We start from the raw sequence: 16689 nt of genomic DNA on the forward strand, positions 1-16689 counted from the left end.
AGGCTGCAGGGTGACTTGGACAGGTTAGGTGAGTGGGCAAATGCATCTGAGAGGGCAAATGCATGGCAGATGCAGTATAATGTGGATTAATGTGAGATCCATTTTGGGGGCAAAAACATGAAGGCAGAATATTATCTGAATTGCGGCAGATTAGGAAAAGGGGAGGTGCAATGAAACCTGGGTGTCATAGTTCATCATTCATTGAAAGTTGGCATGCAGGTACAGCAAGCGGTGAAGAAGGCAAATGGTATGTTGGCCTTCATAGCTAGGGGTTTTGAGTATAGGAGCAGGGAGGTCTTACGCAGTTGTACAGGGCCTTGGTGAGGCCTCACCTCGAATATTGTGATCAGTTTTGGTCTCCTAATCTGAGGAAGGATGTTCTTGCTATTGAGGGAGTGAAGCGAAGCTTCACCAGACTGATTCCAGTGATGGCTGGACTGTCATATGAGGAGAGACTGAATCAACTGGGCCTTTATTCACTGGAGTTTCGAAGGATGAGAGGGGATCTCATAGAAACGTATAAGATTCTGACGGGACTGGACAGGTTAGATGCGGGAAGAATGTTCCCGATGTTGGGGAAGTCCAGAACCAGGGGACAGAGTCTTAGGATAAGGGGTAGGCCATTTAGGACTGAGATGAGGAGAAGCTTCTTCACTCAGAGTTGTTAACCTGTGGAATTCCCTGCCGCAGAGAGTTGTTGATGCCAGTTCATTGGCTATATTCAAGAGGGAGTTAGATATGGCCCTTACGGCTAAAGGGATCAAGGGGTATGGAGAGAAAGCAGGAAAGGGGTACTGAGGTGAATGATCAGCCATGATATTATTGAATGGTGGTGCAGGCTCGAAGGGCCGAATGGCCTACTCCTGCACCTATTTTCTATGTTTGTATGTCTCTCGCTTTGTCTCTCTCTCTCTCGCTCTTTGTCTCTCTCTCTCTCTCTCTCTCTCTCGCTCTCGCGCGCGCCTCTCTCTCTCGCTCGCGCGCCTCTCTCTCTCGCTCGCGCGCCTCTCGCTCGCGCGCCTCTCTCTCTCTCTCTCTCTCGCGCGCCTCTCTCTCTCGCTCGCTCGCGCGCCTCTCTCTCTCGCGCGCGCGCCTCTCTCTCTCTCTCGCGCGCGCGCCTCTCTCTCTCGCTCGCGCGCGCGCCTCTCTCTCTCGCTCGCGCGCGCGCCTCTCTCTCGCTCGCGCGCGCGCCTCTCTCTCGCTCGCGCGCGCCTCTCTCTCTCGCTCGCGCGCCTCTCTCTCTCTCTCACTCGCGCGCCTCTCTCTCTCTCTCACTCGCGCGCCTCTCTCTCTCTCTCGCGCGCCTCTCTCTGTCTCTCGCGCGCCTCTCTCTCTCTCTCTCTCGCGCGCCTCTCTCGCTCGCGCGCCGCTCTCTCTCGCTCGCTCGCGCGCCTCTCTCTCTCGCTCGCGCGCGCCTCTCTCTCTCGCTCGCGCGCGCGCCTCTCTCTCGCTCGCGCGCGCGCCTCTCTCTCTCGCTCGCGCGCGCGCCTCTCTCTCTCGCTCGCGCGCGCGCCTCTCTCTCTCGCTCGCGCGCGCCTCTCTCTCTCGCTCGCGCGCGCCTCTCTCTCGCTCGCGCGCCTCTCTCTCTCGCTCGCGCGCCTCTCTCTCTCGCTCGCGCGCCTCTCTCTCTCGCTCGCGCGCCTCTCTCTCTCGCTCGCGCGCCTCTCTCTCTCGCTCGCGCCTGCCTCCTCTCTCGCTCGCGCGCCTCTCTCTCTCTCTCGCTCGCGCGCCTCTCTCTCTCTCTCGCTCGCGCGCCTCTCTCTCTCGCTCGCTCGCGCGCCTCTCTCTCTCGCTCGCTCGCGCGCCTCTCTCTCTCGCTCGCTCGCGCGCTCTCTCTCTCGCTCGCTCGCGCGCCTCTCTCTCTCGCTCGCTCGCGCGCCTCTCTCTCTCGCTCGCTCGCGCGCCTCTCTCTCTCGCTCGCTCGCGCGCCTCTCTCTCTCGCTCGCTCGCGCGCCTCTCTCTCTCGCTCGCGCGCCCTCTCTCTCTCGCTCGCGCGCGCGCGCCTCTCTCTCTCGCTCGCCGCGCGCGCCTCTCTCTCTCGCTCGCGCGCGCGCGCCTCTCTCTCTCTTTGTAAAGTCCTTACACAATACCACAAATCCATATGAGCGCACATTCTATGGACAAGGTCACTCTGAGACCACCTTTATTCACAGGACCCAGAAGTGATGACCCTGCGTGGGACCTCCCTTTATATACCTGGATGACCAGGTGAGGAGTGTCTCCCAGAAGTTCACCCCCTGTGGTCAAGGTGTGCATTTTTCAAGTAATATCCAGCATTGCAGTGTTGTAACATGAAGGTTACATACATGACATCACCCCCCCCCCCAACTTCTTATTGGGATCACAGGTTAAGTCTTTCGGGTGGTCTGCGCTCCTTCGTGGAGCGCTGCAGTTGGGGCTCTGGCTGTTGAGCCTTGGCCTGCGTGTCTGTCCCCTGTGGTGATTCTGGGCTGGCCGCAGGGACTGTGCATGCTGTTGTTTGTTCTTGTTGCTTGTTCACTGGTGGTGGTGTGAATACCATCTCATGATCTTCCTCAGGTTCCTCAGTGTCCATGCTGAACCTTTTTTTTTACTTGGTCCAGATGCTTGCGGCATATCTGCCCGTTGTTAAGTCTGATCACGATGACCCTATTCCCCTCTTTGTCTATTACAGTACCTTCAAGCCATTTGTGTCCCAAAGCATGATTGAGAACAAATACGGGGTCACCAATTTCTATACATCTCCCCCTTGAATTACGGTCATGGTACTCATTTTGGGACTGGCGCTTGCCTTCAACAATGTCGGACAAGCCGAGTTTTGAGTGTACGTTTCATAAGGAGCTCCGCGGGTGGGACCCCCCTGAGCGAATGCGGTCGGGACCTATAGGCCAGCAGGAGGCACGATAGGCGGCATTGAAGGGAGGGACCTTGAATCATGAGCATGCCTTGTTTTATGATTTGGACCGCACGTTCTGTCTGGCCATTGGAGGCCGGCGTGAACGGTGCTGTCCTGACATGTTTGATCCCATTACCCGACATGAACTCCTGGAATTCATAGCTAGTGAAACATGGGCAATTATCGCTAACCAGGATGTCGGGCAAACCGTGGGTCGCAAAGACTGCATGTAGACTCTCCACAGTGGTGGATGTCGTGCATGAATTCAAAATGATACACTCGATCCATTTCGAGTACGCATCAACCACGATGAGAAACATTTTCCCCTTGAACGGGCCCACGTAGTCTACGTGAATGCGTGACCATGGCCTGGTGGACCAGGGCCACGGGCTGAGCGGGGCCTCCCTGGGGGCATTACCCAGCTGGGCACATGTCGTGCACCTGCGAACATTGTTCTAGGTCTGAATCAATTCCAGGCCACCAAATGTGTGATCAGGCAATGGCCTTCATCAGCACAATGCCAGGATGCTCGCTGTGGAGTTCCCTGATGAAAGCTTCCCTCTGGGGCATGACTACCCGGCTGCCCCACAGTAGGCAGTCGGCTTGGATGGAGAGCTCATCCATTCACCTGTGAAACGGTCTGACCACCTCGGGGCATGCTCCTTTTGCGGGCACCCAATCCCCAGTCAGGACACATTTCTTAATCAGGGATAGGAGGGGGTCTCTGTTGGTCCAGATTTTGATCTGGCGGGCCGTGATGGGGGAGCCTGCGCTGTCAAAGGCATCAACGGCCATGACCATCTCAGCGCTTTGCTCCGCTGTCCCCTCAGTGGTGGCCAGTGGAAGCCTGCTGAGCGCGTCAGCGCAATTTTCAGTGCCGGGCCGGTGCCGGATGGTGTAGTCATAAGCAGCCAGCGTGAGAGCCCATCGCTGTCTGCGAGCTGACGCATTGGCATTGACAGCCTTGCAGTCTGACAACAGGGATGTTAACAGCTTGAGGTCCGTTTCTAATTCGAACCTCCTGCCAAAAAGGTACTGGTGCATCTTTTTCACCCCATAGACACATGCGAGTGCTTCCTTCTCAACCATCCCATATCCACGTTGAGAGAGCGACCTGGAGGCATAAGCCACAGGTTGGAGTTGCCCCTCAGCATTGCACTGCTGCAACACACATCCAACCCCATAGGACGATGCATCACATGTCAGAACCAATTTCTTACAGGGGTTGTACAGGGTCAACAACTTATTTGAACAGAGTAGGTTACGCGCCCGATTGAAAGCCCGTTCTTGACAGTCCCTCCCAAAACCAATCGCAACCCTTACGCAGGAGCACGTGTAGCGGCTCCAACAATGTGCTTAAGTTCGGCAGAAAGTTCCCGAAATAGTTCAAGAGTCCCAGAAATGAACACAACTCCGATGTGTTGCCGGGCCTGGGCGCTCGTCGAATCGCCTCGGTTTTGGATTCGGTAGGCCGGATCCCGTCGGCAGCAACCCTCCTGCCCAGAAACTCGACTTCGGGAGCCAAGGACACACACTTAGGCTTCTTGAGTCGCAGGTCTACCCGGTCCAGTCGGCGTAGCATGTCCTCCAGGTTGTGGAGGTGCTCCTCGGTTTCTCGACCCGTGGTGAGGATGTCGTCCTGGAATACGATCGTTCCAGGAATGGATTTCAGCAGGCTTTCCATGTTTCTTTGAAAGATCGCGGCCACTGATCGAATGCCAAATGGGCACCTGTTGTAAACAAACAGTCCCTTGTGCGTGGTGATTGTGGTCAGTAGTTTGGATTCGTCGGCCAGTTCTTGGGTCATGTAGGCTGAAGTGAGGTCCAACTTGGTGAACAGCTTGCCGTCTGCCAACGTGGCAAAAAGATCCTTCGCTCTCGGAAGCAGGTATTGGTCTTGTAGTGACACCCGGTTGATAGTGGCCTTGTAGTCGCCACAGATCCTGACCGAGCCATCCGCTTTTAGGATGGGAACAATGGGGCTCGCCCAGTCGCTGAATTCAACGGGCGAGATGATGCCCTCTCTCAGCAAACGGTCCAATTCGCTTTCAATTTTCTCCCGCATCACATACGGCACAGCTCTGGCTTTGTGGTGCACTGGTCTGGCATCCGGGGTGATGCAAATCACTACTTTGGTACCTTTGAACGTCCCGACGCCAGGATGGAATGGCGACTCAAATTGCTGTAGGACTTGTGAGCATGAACTTCGCTCCACAGATGACACTGCGTGCACATCGCCCCATTTCCAGTTCATCTCAGCTAGCCAGCTCCTCCCCAACAGTGCGGGACCATTGCCCGGTACAATCCAGAGTGGCAGCTGGTTCACTGATCCATTGTGTGTGACAGCCAACATTGCACTGCCTAGCACTGGAATGATTTCTTTGGTTTACGTCCATAATTGAGTCTCAATGCGTTCTACTTTGGGTCTGCTGGCTTTGAGCGGCCATAGCTTTTCGAATTGTTAAACAGCATCCCGGTACACATGGAACCGTTTAACAGGACCTTCATCATCATAGGTGGCGTTTTGGTATATGAGCTGTGAATGTTTGCCACATGAACCCGCTGAACTTCAGCGTCCATTGATTTGCCCCACGCGTCATCCTGCCTCGCAGACTCCTCTTCTGGTCCATCCGCCTCATAAATTAGCCTGGTCGCAGGCTTCCTGCACATTCTGGCTAAATGGCCAGTGAGGTTACAATTTCTGCAGGCGAACTGTTGAAACCTGCAAGTCCTGGCAGCATGTCTGCCCCCACACCTCCAGCATGAACTGAGATTCCCATTGTTGTGAACAAAAGAGCTGTTACCAGGCATTCCTCGCTGATTGATTGTCCCTTTGACTGCTCTTGAACACCCTGTTAGTGGGTGTCAATGGCCCCATCCCAGAACGCATTGTCCACTGGGATGGCGTAAATGTCCGTTCAGCCTGCCATTGTCTGTGTTGAAAACCTGTTCTGGGGTCTATTGCTGCCTGGGTTGTGTCGAATTGCCCTTGCCTGCCTGCTGGGCTCTGAGTCGCGTTTATGATATTGACCCCCGATCCATCGCCATGTTGGAGTCAAAGTTGCGCGTGTATACTATCTTGGTTTCCTCCTCCCCCACCATAAAAGTCTGAGCCAGCAACGCCGCCGCTTCCAAGGTCAAGTCCTTGGTCTCGATTAACTTTCTGAAAATCCCACATGACCGATGCCCTCAAAGAAATCTCTTAGCATCTCCCCCCTGCAGGCGTCTGTGAACTTTTAGAGGCTGGCCAAGCGTCGGAGGTCCACAACGAAGTCCGGTACGCTCTGTCCTTCCCAACGTTGGTGGGTATAAAATCTGTGTCGGGCCATGTGTATGCTGCTCGCCAGTTTGAGGTGCTCACTGATTAGCTTGCTGAGCTCTTCAAAGGTTTTGTCTGCCGGCTTCTCGGGTGCTAGCAGGTCTTTCATGAGCGCGTAAGTCTTAGATCCACAGCTGGTCAGTAGATGCGCCCTTCGCTTGTCAGCCGCTGCATCTCCCAGCCAGTCCTTCGTGACAAAGCTCTGCTGAAGCCTCTCAATGAAATCGTCCCAGTCCTCACCAACACAGTACCATTCCTCTGTGCTACCGGTGGCCATTCTCGTGGGTCATTGATTCCCGTTTCTCGTCGCCACTGTAAAGTCCTTGCACAATACCATAAATAACACGAGGCACATTCTATGGACAAGGTCACTCTGTGACCTGCACCTTTATTCACAGGATCCAGAAGTGATGACCCTGCGTGGGACCTCCCTTTATATACCTGGATGACCAGGTGAGGAGTGTCTCCCACAAGTGGTCAATGTGTGCATTTCTCAAGTATATACAGTATTACAGTGTTGTTACATGAAGGTTACATACATGACACTCTTTGTCTCCCTCTCGCTCTCTTTCTCTCTCTCTCTCTCTCTGCTGTAATTTATGCCCTGTTTGGTCAGGCTTTTTGTACAGCAATGTTTAAATGATGATGTGTTTGACTCCGGTTGTTAATTCCCCTCAGCCTCCCAATGCACTGTCTGTATTTCTGGGGTCGAAACATCGCCTTTCTAATCGGTTCTCACTTTTTCCTTTGGCAGATGCTTCTGGTTGATTGTGCTGTGCCTCTTATCCCCGGGCAGTGCAAACGTCACTGAGCTAACTGGGACGTTTGGGCAGTTTCAGTCACCGAATTACCCCGAGGGCTACCCGAGTGATTCAGACATAACTTGGAATATCACAGTGCCCGTTGGATTCCGAATCAAGCTCTACTTCATGCACTTTGACCTGGAGCCTTCCTATCTCTGTGAATACGACTATGTGAAGGTGAGATGGAAACACCGACAGTTCCCAGCTGGGCTGGCGGTTGTTATGTTCCTGAACCCTGCGTCAGTGTCTTCGTGGACAATGCAATTTATAAATGCCTTAGTGAACCGAGCAGAGAACCTTCAAACTGTTGATTGACACAAACAATGGGAAACCGATACACTACAGTAAAAATTCCCAGTCCCTCACACTGACACTGCTTGACACTGACACACACCCAAACACTGTCACCGCCTGACACTGACACACACCCAAACACTCACCGCCTGACACTGACACACACCCAAACACTGTCACTGCCTGACACTGACACACACCCAAACACTGACACTGCTTGACACTGACACACACCCAAACACTCTCACCGCCTGACACTGACACACACCCAAACACTCTCACCGCCTGACACTGACACACACCCAAACACTCTCACTGCCTGACACTGACACACACCCAAACACTCTCACCGCCTGACACTGACACACACCCAAACACTCTCACTGCCTGACACTCACACAACCAGACACTGTAGAATCCATAGTACTTTTTTTAAAAGGGAAATAAGTAAAAATGTCCGAGTTTTGGGGAAGGAGGGGAATGGGACTGTGGGGCGAGCTCTTTCTGACAGAGGGTACGGGATCGATGAGCTGAATTCTCTGTTTTGTGAAATTCTCTGAATCGATGAAGTCGCCTGGAGCTAGCTGATTTGGGGGACTCTAACTTCTGCCCCATTACACCAAGGGACTTGGTTTCAGCCTCCCTGCCCACCCACAGATTGGGCTGTGTCGCACAGCTCCTACTCGCCTGCTAAGGAACCTGCTCTTTGCACAAAGCGGCGTGATGCAGCACCTGTTTGGTCTCTGTCAGTGCCTGTGATCCAGGAACGTGTTGCTGCTTATCGCCATGTTTCCCCTTGGTGTCACGATGTTGACTCGACCTTAATCGGCCGCTCCTTCTCCATCAGGAGTCTCTGCAGACTGTAACCATGGAAACCTGGATCTGAGGTGGCCGTCACTGCTGCTGCAGACTGCGTCGCTACTTGGACAGTCTAGCCCTGGTTTCCTGTGAGGCAGCATTCAGTAACTGTATGGGTGCAGCAGCATCTTTGAGCAGTGTCCTGCCGTGCCACAGGTACTGCGTCCTGTGCCCACTGGTCAGCGCGAGGGTCTGGCCTAACTGTTCCAGTCTGTTCCTGAGGCCCCGAGAGGAGCGTGGCCGAGGCCCCACTGGCTTGTATCTGGGCGATGTTCTGCCCAATTTGTCACCCAAGACCTCAATGGCAGCAGTCTGCACATCCCTGGAATAGAGGGCCATATATCCAAGTTTGCTGATGGCACTGTGAGGAGGCACAGTAGATGCCATTTAAATGGGAGCAGAAAATTGCAAAGGGGCATTGATAGATTAAGTGAGTGAGCAAAACTGTGGCAAACGGCCTCCAATGTAGGAAAATGTGAGGTCATCGAATTTGGAACCAGATTTTCTAAACTGTGATAAGTGAGGAACTTTGTTGAGGAGCAGAGAGATTTAGGAATTTATATTGAGAGATTTATCGGTCCAGGTACAGGAACCACAGTAGTTAGTGGACAGGTACAAAAAATAATTTAAAAGGTTAATGGAATGGGAACATGGAACAGGAGAAGGCCACTCAGTCCCTCGAGCCTATTCTGCAATTCACTGAGATCATAGCTGATCCGTATCTTGACTCCATCCACCCGTCTGTACCATGTCCCTCAGTAAAAATCTGTCAATCTCCAATTTAAAATGATAATTGAGCTAACACTTACTGCTTTTTGTGGGAGAGTTCCACACTTCAGCCACCCTGTGTGTAGAAATGTTCCCGACCCTCTCTGCTGAATGGCCTGGCTCTGATTTTAAGATTATGTCCCTCATCAGTGGAAAAAGTTTCTTTATCTACCACATCAATTCCTTTCAAAATCCTAAAAAAATCAATCAAATCACACCTTCCCTTTCTATATTCCAGGTAATACAAGCTAGTTTATATAATCGCTCCTCATAATCTCACCCTTGGTGCCCTGGTAACATTCTAGTAAACCTATACTGCAATCCTTCCTACGGTGTGGTGTCCAGATGTGGTCTAACCAGGCTTTGTATAGCTGTATCAAAACTTCCTCCCCATTATATCCCCAAGAGAATACACATTAAATGATACAACACCGAAAAGTGTGGAGGAACAAAGAACATAAGAAATAGGAGCAGGAGAAGGCCACTTGACCCCTCGAGCCTGCTCCGCCATTTAATAAGATCATGGCTGATCTGATCATGGACTCAACTCTATTTCCCTGCCTGCTCCCCATAACTCTTTACTCCCTTATCGCTCAAAATTCTGTCTCTTTCCACCTTAAATATATTCAATTACCCAGTCTCCACAGCTCTCTGGGGCAGAGACTTCCACAGATTTACAACCCTCTGACAGAAGAAATTCCTCCTTATCTCAGTTTTAAATGGGCGGCCCCTTATTCTGAGACAACGTCCCTTAATTTTAGTTTCCCCGATGAGTGGAAATATCCTCTCTGTATATACCTTATCGACCTTGGAGTGATGGTCCACAGATCCCTGAAACATAGAAACATAGAAAATAGGTGCAGGAGTAGGCCAATCGGCCCTTCGAGCCTGCACCGCCATTCAATGAGTTCATGCTGAACATGCAAATTCAGTACCCCATTCCTGCTTTCTCGCCATACCCCTTGATCCCCTTAGTAGTAAGGACTTCATCTAACTCCTTTTTGAATATATTTAGTGAATTGTCCTCAACAACTTTCTGTGGTAGAGAATTCCACAGGTTCACCACTCTCTGGGTGAAGAAGTTTCTCCTCATTTCGGTCCTAAATGGCTTACTCCTTATCCTTAGACTGTGACCCCTGGTTCTGGACTTCCCCAACATTGGGAACATTCTTCCTGCATCTAATCTGTCTAAACCCATCAGAATTTTAAACGTTTCTATGAGGTCCCCTCTCATTCTTCTGAACTCCAGTGAATACAAGCCCAGTTGATCCAGTCTTTCTTGATAGGTCAGTCCCGCCATTCCGGGAATCAGTCTGGTGAACCTTCGCTGCACTCCCTCAATAGCAAGAATGTCCTTCCTCAGGTTAGGAGACCAAAACTGTACACAATACTCCAGGTGTGGCCTCACCAAGGCCTTGTACAACTGTAGCAACACCTCCCTGCCCCTGTACTCAAATCCCCTCGCTATGAAGGCCAACATGCCATTTGCTTTCTTAACCGCCTGCTGTACCTGCATGCCAACCTTCAATGACTGACGTACCATGACACCCAGGTCTCGTTGCACCTCCCCTTTTCGTAATCTGTCACCATTCAGATAACAGTCTGTCTCTCTGTTTTTACCACCAAAGTGGATAACCTCACATTTATCCACATTATACTTCATCTGCCATGCATTTGCCCGCTCACCTAACCTATCCAAGTCACTCTGCAGCCTCATAGCATCCTCCTCGCAGCTCACACTGCCACCCAACTTAGTGTCATCCGCAAATTTGGAGATACTACATTTAATCCCCTCATCTAAATCATTAATGTACAGTGTAAACAGCTGGGGCCTCAGCACAGAACCTTGCGGTACCCCACTAGTCACTGCCTGCCATTCTGAAAAGTCCCCATTTACTCCGACTCTTTGCTTCCTGTCTGACAACCAGTTCTGAATCCATGTCAGCACACAACCCCCAATCCCATGTGCTTTAACTTTGCACATTAATCTCTTGTGTGGGACCTTGTCGAAAGCCTTCTGAAAGTCCAAATATACCACATCAACTGGTTCTCCCTTGTCCACTCTACTGGAAACATCCTCAAAAAATTCCAGAAGATTTGTCAAGCATGATTTCCCTTTCACAAATCCATGCTGACTTGGACCTATCATGTCACCTCTTTCCAAATGTGCTGCTATGACATCCTTAATAATTGATTCCATCATTTTACCCACTATCGATTTCAGGCTGACCGGTCCATAATTCCCTGTTTTCTCTCTCCCTCTTTTTTTTAAAAGTGGGATTACATTGGCTACCCTCCACTCAATAGGAACTGATCCAGAGTCAATGGAATGTTGGAAAATGACTGTCAATGCATCCACTATTTCCAAAGCTACCTCCTTAAGTACTCTGGGATGCAGTCCATCAGGCCCTGGGGATTTATCGGCCTTCAATCCCATCAATTTCCCCAACACAATTTCCCGACTAATAAGGATTTCCCTCAGTTCCTCCTCCTTACTAGACCCTCTGACCCCTTTTATATCCGGAAGGTTGTTTGTGTCCTCCTTAGTGAATATCGAACCAAAGTACTTGTTCAATTGGTCCGCCATTTCTTTGTTCCCTGTTATGACTTCCCCTGATTCTGACTGCAGGGGACCTACGTTTGTCTTTACTAACCTTTTTCTCTTTACATATCTATAGAAACTTTTGCAATCCGTCTTAATGTTCCCTGGAAGCTTCTTCTCGTACTCCATTTTCCCTGCCCTAATCAAACCCTTTGTCCTCCTCTGCTGAGTTCTAAATTTCTCCCAGTCCCCGGGTTCGCTGCTATTTCTGGCCAATTTGTATGCCACTTCCTTGGCTTTAATAATATCCCTGATTTCCCTTGATAGCCACGGTTGAGCCACCTTCCCTTTTTTATTTTTACGCCAGACAGGAATGTACAATTGTTGTAGTTCATCCATGCGGTCTCTAAATGTCTGCCATTGCCCATCCACAGTCAACCCCTTAAGTATCATTCGCCAATCTATCCTAGCCAATTCACGCCTCATACCTTCAAAGTTACCCTTTTTTAAGTTCTGGACCATGGTCTCTGAATTAACTGTTTCATTCTCCATCCTAATGCAGAATTCCACCATATTATGGTCACTCTTCCCCAAGGGGCCTCGCATTACTAATTAATCCTCTCTCATTACACAACACCCAGTCTAAGATGGCCTCCCCCCTAGTTGGTTCCTCGACATATTGGTCTTGAAAACCATCCCTTATGCACTCCAGGAAATCCTCCTCCACCGTATTGCTTTCAGTTTGGCTAGCCCAATCTATGTGCATATTAAAGTCACCCATTATAACTGCTGCACCTTTATTGCATGCACCCCTAATTTCCTGTTTGATGCCCTCCCCAACATCACTACTACTGTTTGGAGGTCTGTACACAACTCCCACTAACGTTTTTTGCCCTTTGGTGTTCTGCAGCTCTACCCATAGATTCCACATCATCCAAGCTAATGTCCTTCCTAACTATTGCATTAATCTCCTCTTTAACCAGCAATGCTACCCCACCACCTTTTCCTTTTATTCTATCCTTCCTGAATGTTGAATACCCCTGGATGTTGAGTTCCCAGCCCTGATCATCCTGGAACCACATCTCTCTAATCCCAATCACATCATATTTGTTTCCATCTATTTGCAGTTAATTCATCCATCTTATTACGGATACTCCTTGCATTAAGACACAAAGCCTTCAGGCTTGTTTTTTTAACACCCTTTGTCCTTTTATAATTTTGCTGTACAGTGGCCCTTTTTGTTCTTTGCCTTGGGTTTCTCTGCCCTCCACTTTTCCTCCTCTCCTTTCTGTCTTTTGCTTTTGTCTCCTTTTTGTTTTCCTCTGTCTCCCTGCATTGGTTCCCATCCCCCTGCCATATTACTTTAACTCCTCCCCAACAGCACTAGCAAACACTCCCCCTAGGACATTGGTTCCGGTCCTGTCCAGGTGCAGACCGTCCGGTTTGTACTGGTCCCACCTCCCCCAGAACCGGTTCCAATGCCCCAGGAATTTGAATCCCTCCCTGCTGCACCACTGCTCAAGCCATGTATTCATCTGTGCTATCCTGCGATTCCTACTCTGACTAGCACGTGGCACTGGTAACAATCCCGAGATTACTACTTTTGAGGTCCTACTTTTTAATTTAGCTCCTAGCTCCTTAAATTATTTTCGTAGGACCTCATCCCTTTTTTTACCTATGTCGTTGGTACCAATGTGCACCACAACAACTGGCGGTTCTCCCTCCCTTTTTAGAATGTCCTGCACCCGCTCCGAGACACCCTTGACCCTTGCACCAGGGGGGCAACATACCATCCTGGAGTCTCGGTTGCGGCCGCAGAAACGCCTATCTATTCCCCTCACAATTGAATCCCCTATCACTATCGCTCTCCCACTCTTTTTCCTGCCCTCCTGTGCAACAGAGCCAGCCACGGTGCCGTGAACTTGGCTGCTGCTGCCCTCCCCTGATGAGTCATCCCCCTCAACAGTACTCAAAGCAGTGTATCTGTTTTGCAGGGGGATGACCACAGGGGACCCCTGCACTACCTTCCTTGCACTATTCTTCCTGCTGGTCTTCCATTCCCTAGCTGGCTGTGGACCCTTCTCCTGCGGTAAGACCAACTCTCTACACATACTACTCACGTCATTCTCAGCATCGTGGATGCTCCAACTCCGCAACGCGGAAGTGTCCCTGAGTTCCCACATGGTACAGGAGGAGCATATCACGTGACCGAGCTCTCCTGCCATGACTTAACCCTTAGATTAACTTAAATTGGTGACAACACTGTTGCAGGTTACTTACTGATATAAAAAATAACAAGAAAAACTACTTACCAATCACCAGCCAATCACTTACCCCTTTGGCTGTGACGTTACCTTTTCATTCCTTTCTCCTTCTTTTCTGCTTTTTCTCCCGGCTGGAGCTGCACAAGCTGGGCCTTTTATAGGCCTCACCACGCTGCTCCCGCCTCTCGCCGACTGCCGCAGGCTGAAGGTAGCAGGCCAGGTAGATAAGGTAGTTCAGAAGATATATGGAATACTTGCCTTTATAAGTTGAGGCATAGAATACAAGAGCAGGGGGGGGTTATGCTTAAACTGTATAAAACTGGTTGGGCCGCAGCTGGAGCACTGCGTGTAGTTCTAGGGCTCAATTTCCATCAGTGATTTGCGCCGTTTTATTGGCCTAAATTTTTTAAAATCTAAGGTTCCCCAAAGATTGTGCGCCAGCGTAACTTAGTTAGTTATGATTTCTTTAGGTTAGTTTTTTTTGCGTAACCTGATGTCTGCGCCAGTTTTTCACAATTATACAAGTTTGGCCAACTTGCATTTCTCCTAGGATGGTGTGTGACCACTCCCAAAAAACTTTCTGGGCACTTGAGAAAGTCCAGCGAACATCCAAAAATTGGCGCAGAAAGACGCCATTGTTTTCAGGCGAAGTTTTGAAGGGAGTCAAGCACACACAAATATGCATCAAGCGTAAATTTTTCCAACTGAAAACGCAGAGAATGGAAGTTTCATGCAATTCTTTAAGTTTGGATTTCTTTTAAAAGTGCCACGCCACCATATCACCACCAAACATCTCCTCCAATCCGGGCTCGAGGGTCGGTCGGAGCGTCGGCCGGCAGAATCGGTCCCTCGCCCGGACACGGGCTCGGCTTGAAAAGAAGCCCGGGTGTGGAGTGGGGGGGAAGCTGAACTGAAGGGATGTGAACCCTTACACTATGCCACAAGCAGCATGAAATGAAGCCTGGGAAGGAAGGGGGGACGGACGGACCCAGGGACCCATTGCGCATGCTCAGACCTGGGTGAAGTCCATACTAGGACGTCGACCTTGGGGAGAAAGAAGCTTGTCCTGCCTGCCATTTTGAGCTTCTTGCCAAGAAACATAGAAATTTACAGCGCAGAAGGCCACCATTTTGGCCCATCGTGCCCGTGCCGGCCAACAAAGAGCCGCACGGCCCTTGGTCAGCAGCCCTAAAGGCTACCTATAAACCTATTAACAATGATGGAAAGGCAAAGAGCACCCAGCCCAACCAGTCCGCCTCACCACAACTGTGACAGCCCTTATACTAAAACATAACATACTACACTCCACCCAAACCGGAGCCATGTGATCTCCTGGGAGAGGCAAAAACCAGATAAAAACCCAGGCCAATTTAGGGAGAAAAAATCTGGGAAAATTCCTCTCCGACCCATCCAGGCGATCGAAACTAGTCCAGGAGATCACCCTGGCCGTATTCTACTCTCTGCAGTACTTACCATTATATCTGCGCCATCCAACAAAAGGTCATCCAATCTAATCCCAATTACCAGCTCTAGGTCCGTAACCTTGCAGGTTACTGTACTTTATGTGCCCATCCAAACATCTCTTTAAAAATGGTGAGGGTTTCTGCATCCATCACACTTCCAGGCAATGAGTTCCAGATCCCCACAACCCTCTGCGTAAAGAAGCCTCCCCCTCGAATCCCCTCTAAACCTTCCACCAACCACCTTAAAACTATGCAGACCGTCCAGTTTGTACTGGTCCCACCTCCCCCAGAACCGGTTCCAATGCCCCAGGAATTTGAATCCCTCCCTGCTGCACCACACCTCAAGCCACATATTCATCTGAGCTATCCTGCGATTCCTACTCTGACTAGCACGTGGCACTGGTAGCAATCCTGAGATTACTACTTTTGAGGTTCTACTTTTTAATTTAACTCCTAGCTCCATAAATTCGTCCTGTAGGACCTCATCCCTTTTTTTACCTATACCGTTGGTACCTATATGCACCACGACAACTGGCTGTTCACCCTCCCTTTTCAGAATGCCCTGCAGCCGCTCCGAGACATCCTTGACCCTTGCACCAGGGAGGCAACATACCATCCTGGAGTCTCGGTTGCGGCCGCAGAAACATCTATCTATTCCCCTTACAATTGAATCCCCTACCACTATAGCTCTCCCACTCTTTTTCCTGCCCTCCTGTGTAGCAGAGCCACCCACGGTGCCATGAACTTGGCTGCTGCTGCCCTCCCCTGGTGAGTCATCCCCCTCAACAGTACCCAAAGCGGTGTATCTGTTTTGCAGGGGGATGACCGCAGGGGCCCCCTGCACTACCTTCCTTGCACTGCTCTTCCTGTTGGTCATCCATTCCCAATCTGGCTGTGTACTCTTTTCCTGGGGTAAGACCAACTCACTAAACATGCTATTCACGTCATTCTCAGCATCGTGCATGCTCCAGAGTGAATCCAGCCGCAGCTCCAGTGCCACAATGTGGTCCATCAGGAGCTGCAGCCGGATACACTTCTCGCACACGTCGTCGTCAGGGACACCGGAAGTGTCCTTGACTTCCCACATAGTACAGGAGGAGCATAACACGTGTCTGAGCTCTCCTGCCATGACTTAACCCCTAGATAAACTTAATTTGGCAACAACAAGGCTAAAAGGTTACTTAGCTTGGATGATGTGGAATCGGTATGGGTGGAGCTGTGGAATACCAAGGGGCAGAAAACGCTAGTGGGAATTGTGTACAGACCATCAAACATTGGAGTTTAGAAGGATGAGAGGGGATCTCATAGAAACATACAACACTCTGACGGGATGGGACAGTTTGGTTGCGGGTAGATTGTTCCCGATGTTGGGGAAGTCCAGAACCAGGGGACATAGTCTTAGGATAAGGAGTAGGCTATTTAGGACTGAGATGAGGAGAAACTTCTTCACTCAGAGAGTTGTTAACCTGTGGCGTTCCCTGCCCCAGAGAGTTGTTGATGCCA

At 50.5% G+C, this 16689-nt stretch overlaps 1 protein-coding gene across 1 annotated transcript in view; it reads left to right on the plus strand.

Moving 5' to 3' along the window:
• LOC139266299 (mannan-binding lectin serine protease 1-like) overlaps positions 1-16689 on the plus strand; it is a 172264-nt gene that overhangs the window by 8221 nt on the left and 147354 nt on the right. The window contains exon 3 of the mRNA XM_070884122.1: positions 6949-7174. Within this exon, the coding sequence (XP_070740223.1) occupies positions 6949-7174 (226 nt within the window). The remainder of the gene's footprint in view (positions 1-6948; positions 7175-16689) is intronic.

The sequence above is a fragment of the Pristiophorus japonicus genome, chromosome 6 (assembly GCF_044704955.1).
Source record: "Pristiophorus japonicus isolate sPriJap1 chromosome 6, sPriJap1.hap1, whole genome shotgun sequence".
Classification (NCBI taxonomy): Eukaryota; Metazoa; Chordata; class Chondrichthyes; family Pristiophoridae; genus Pristiophorus; species Pristiophorus japonicus.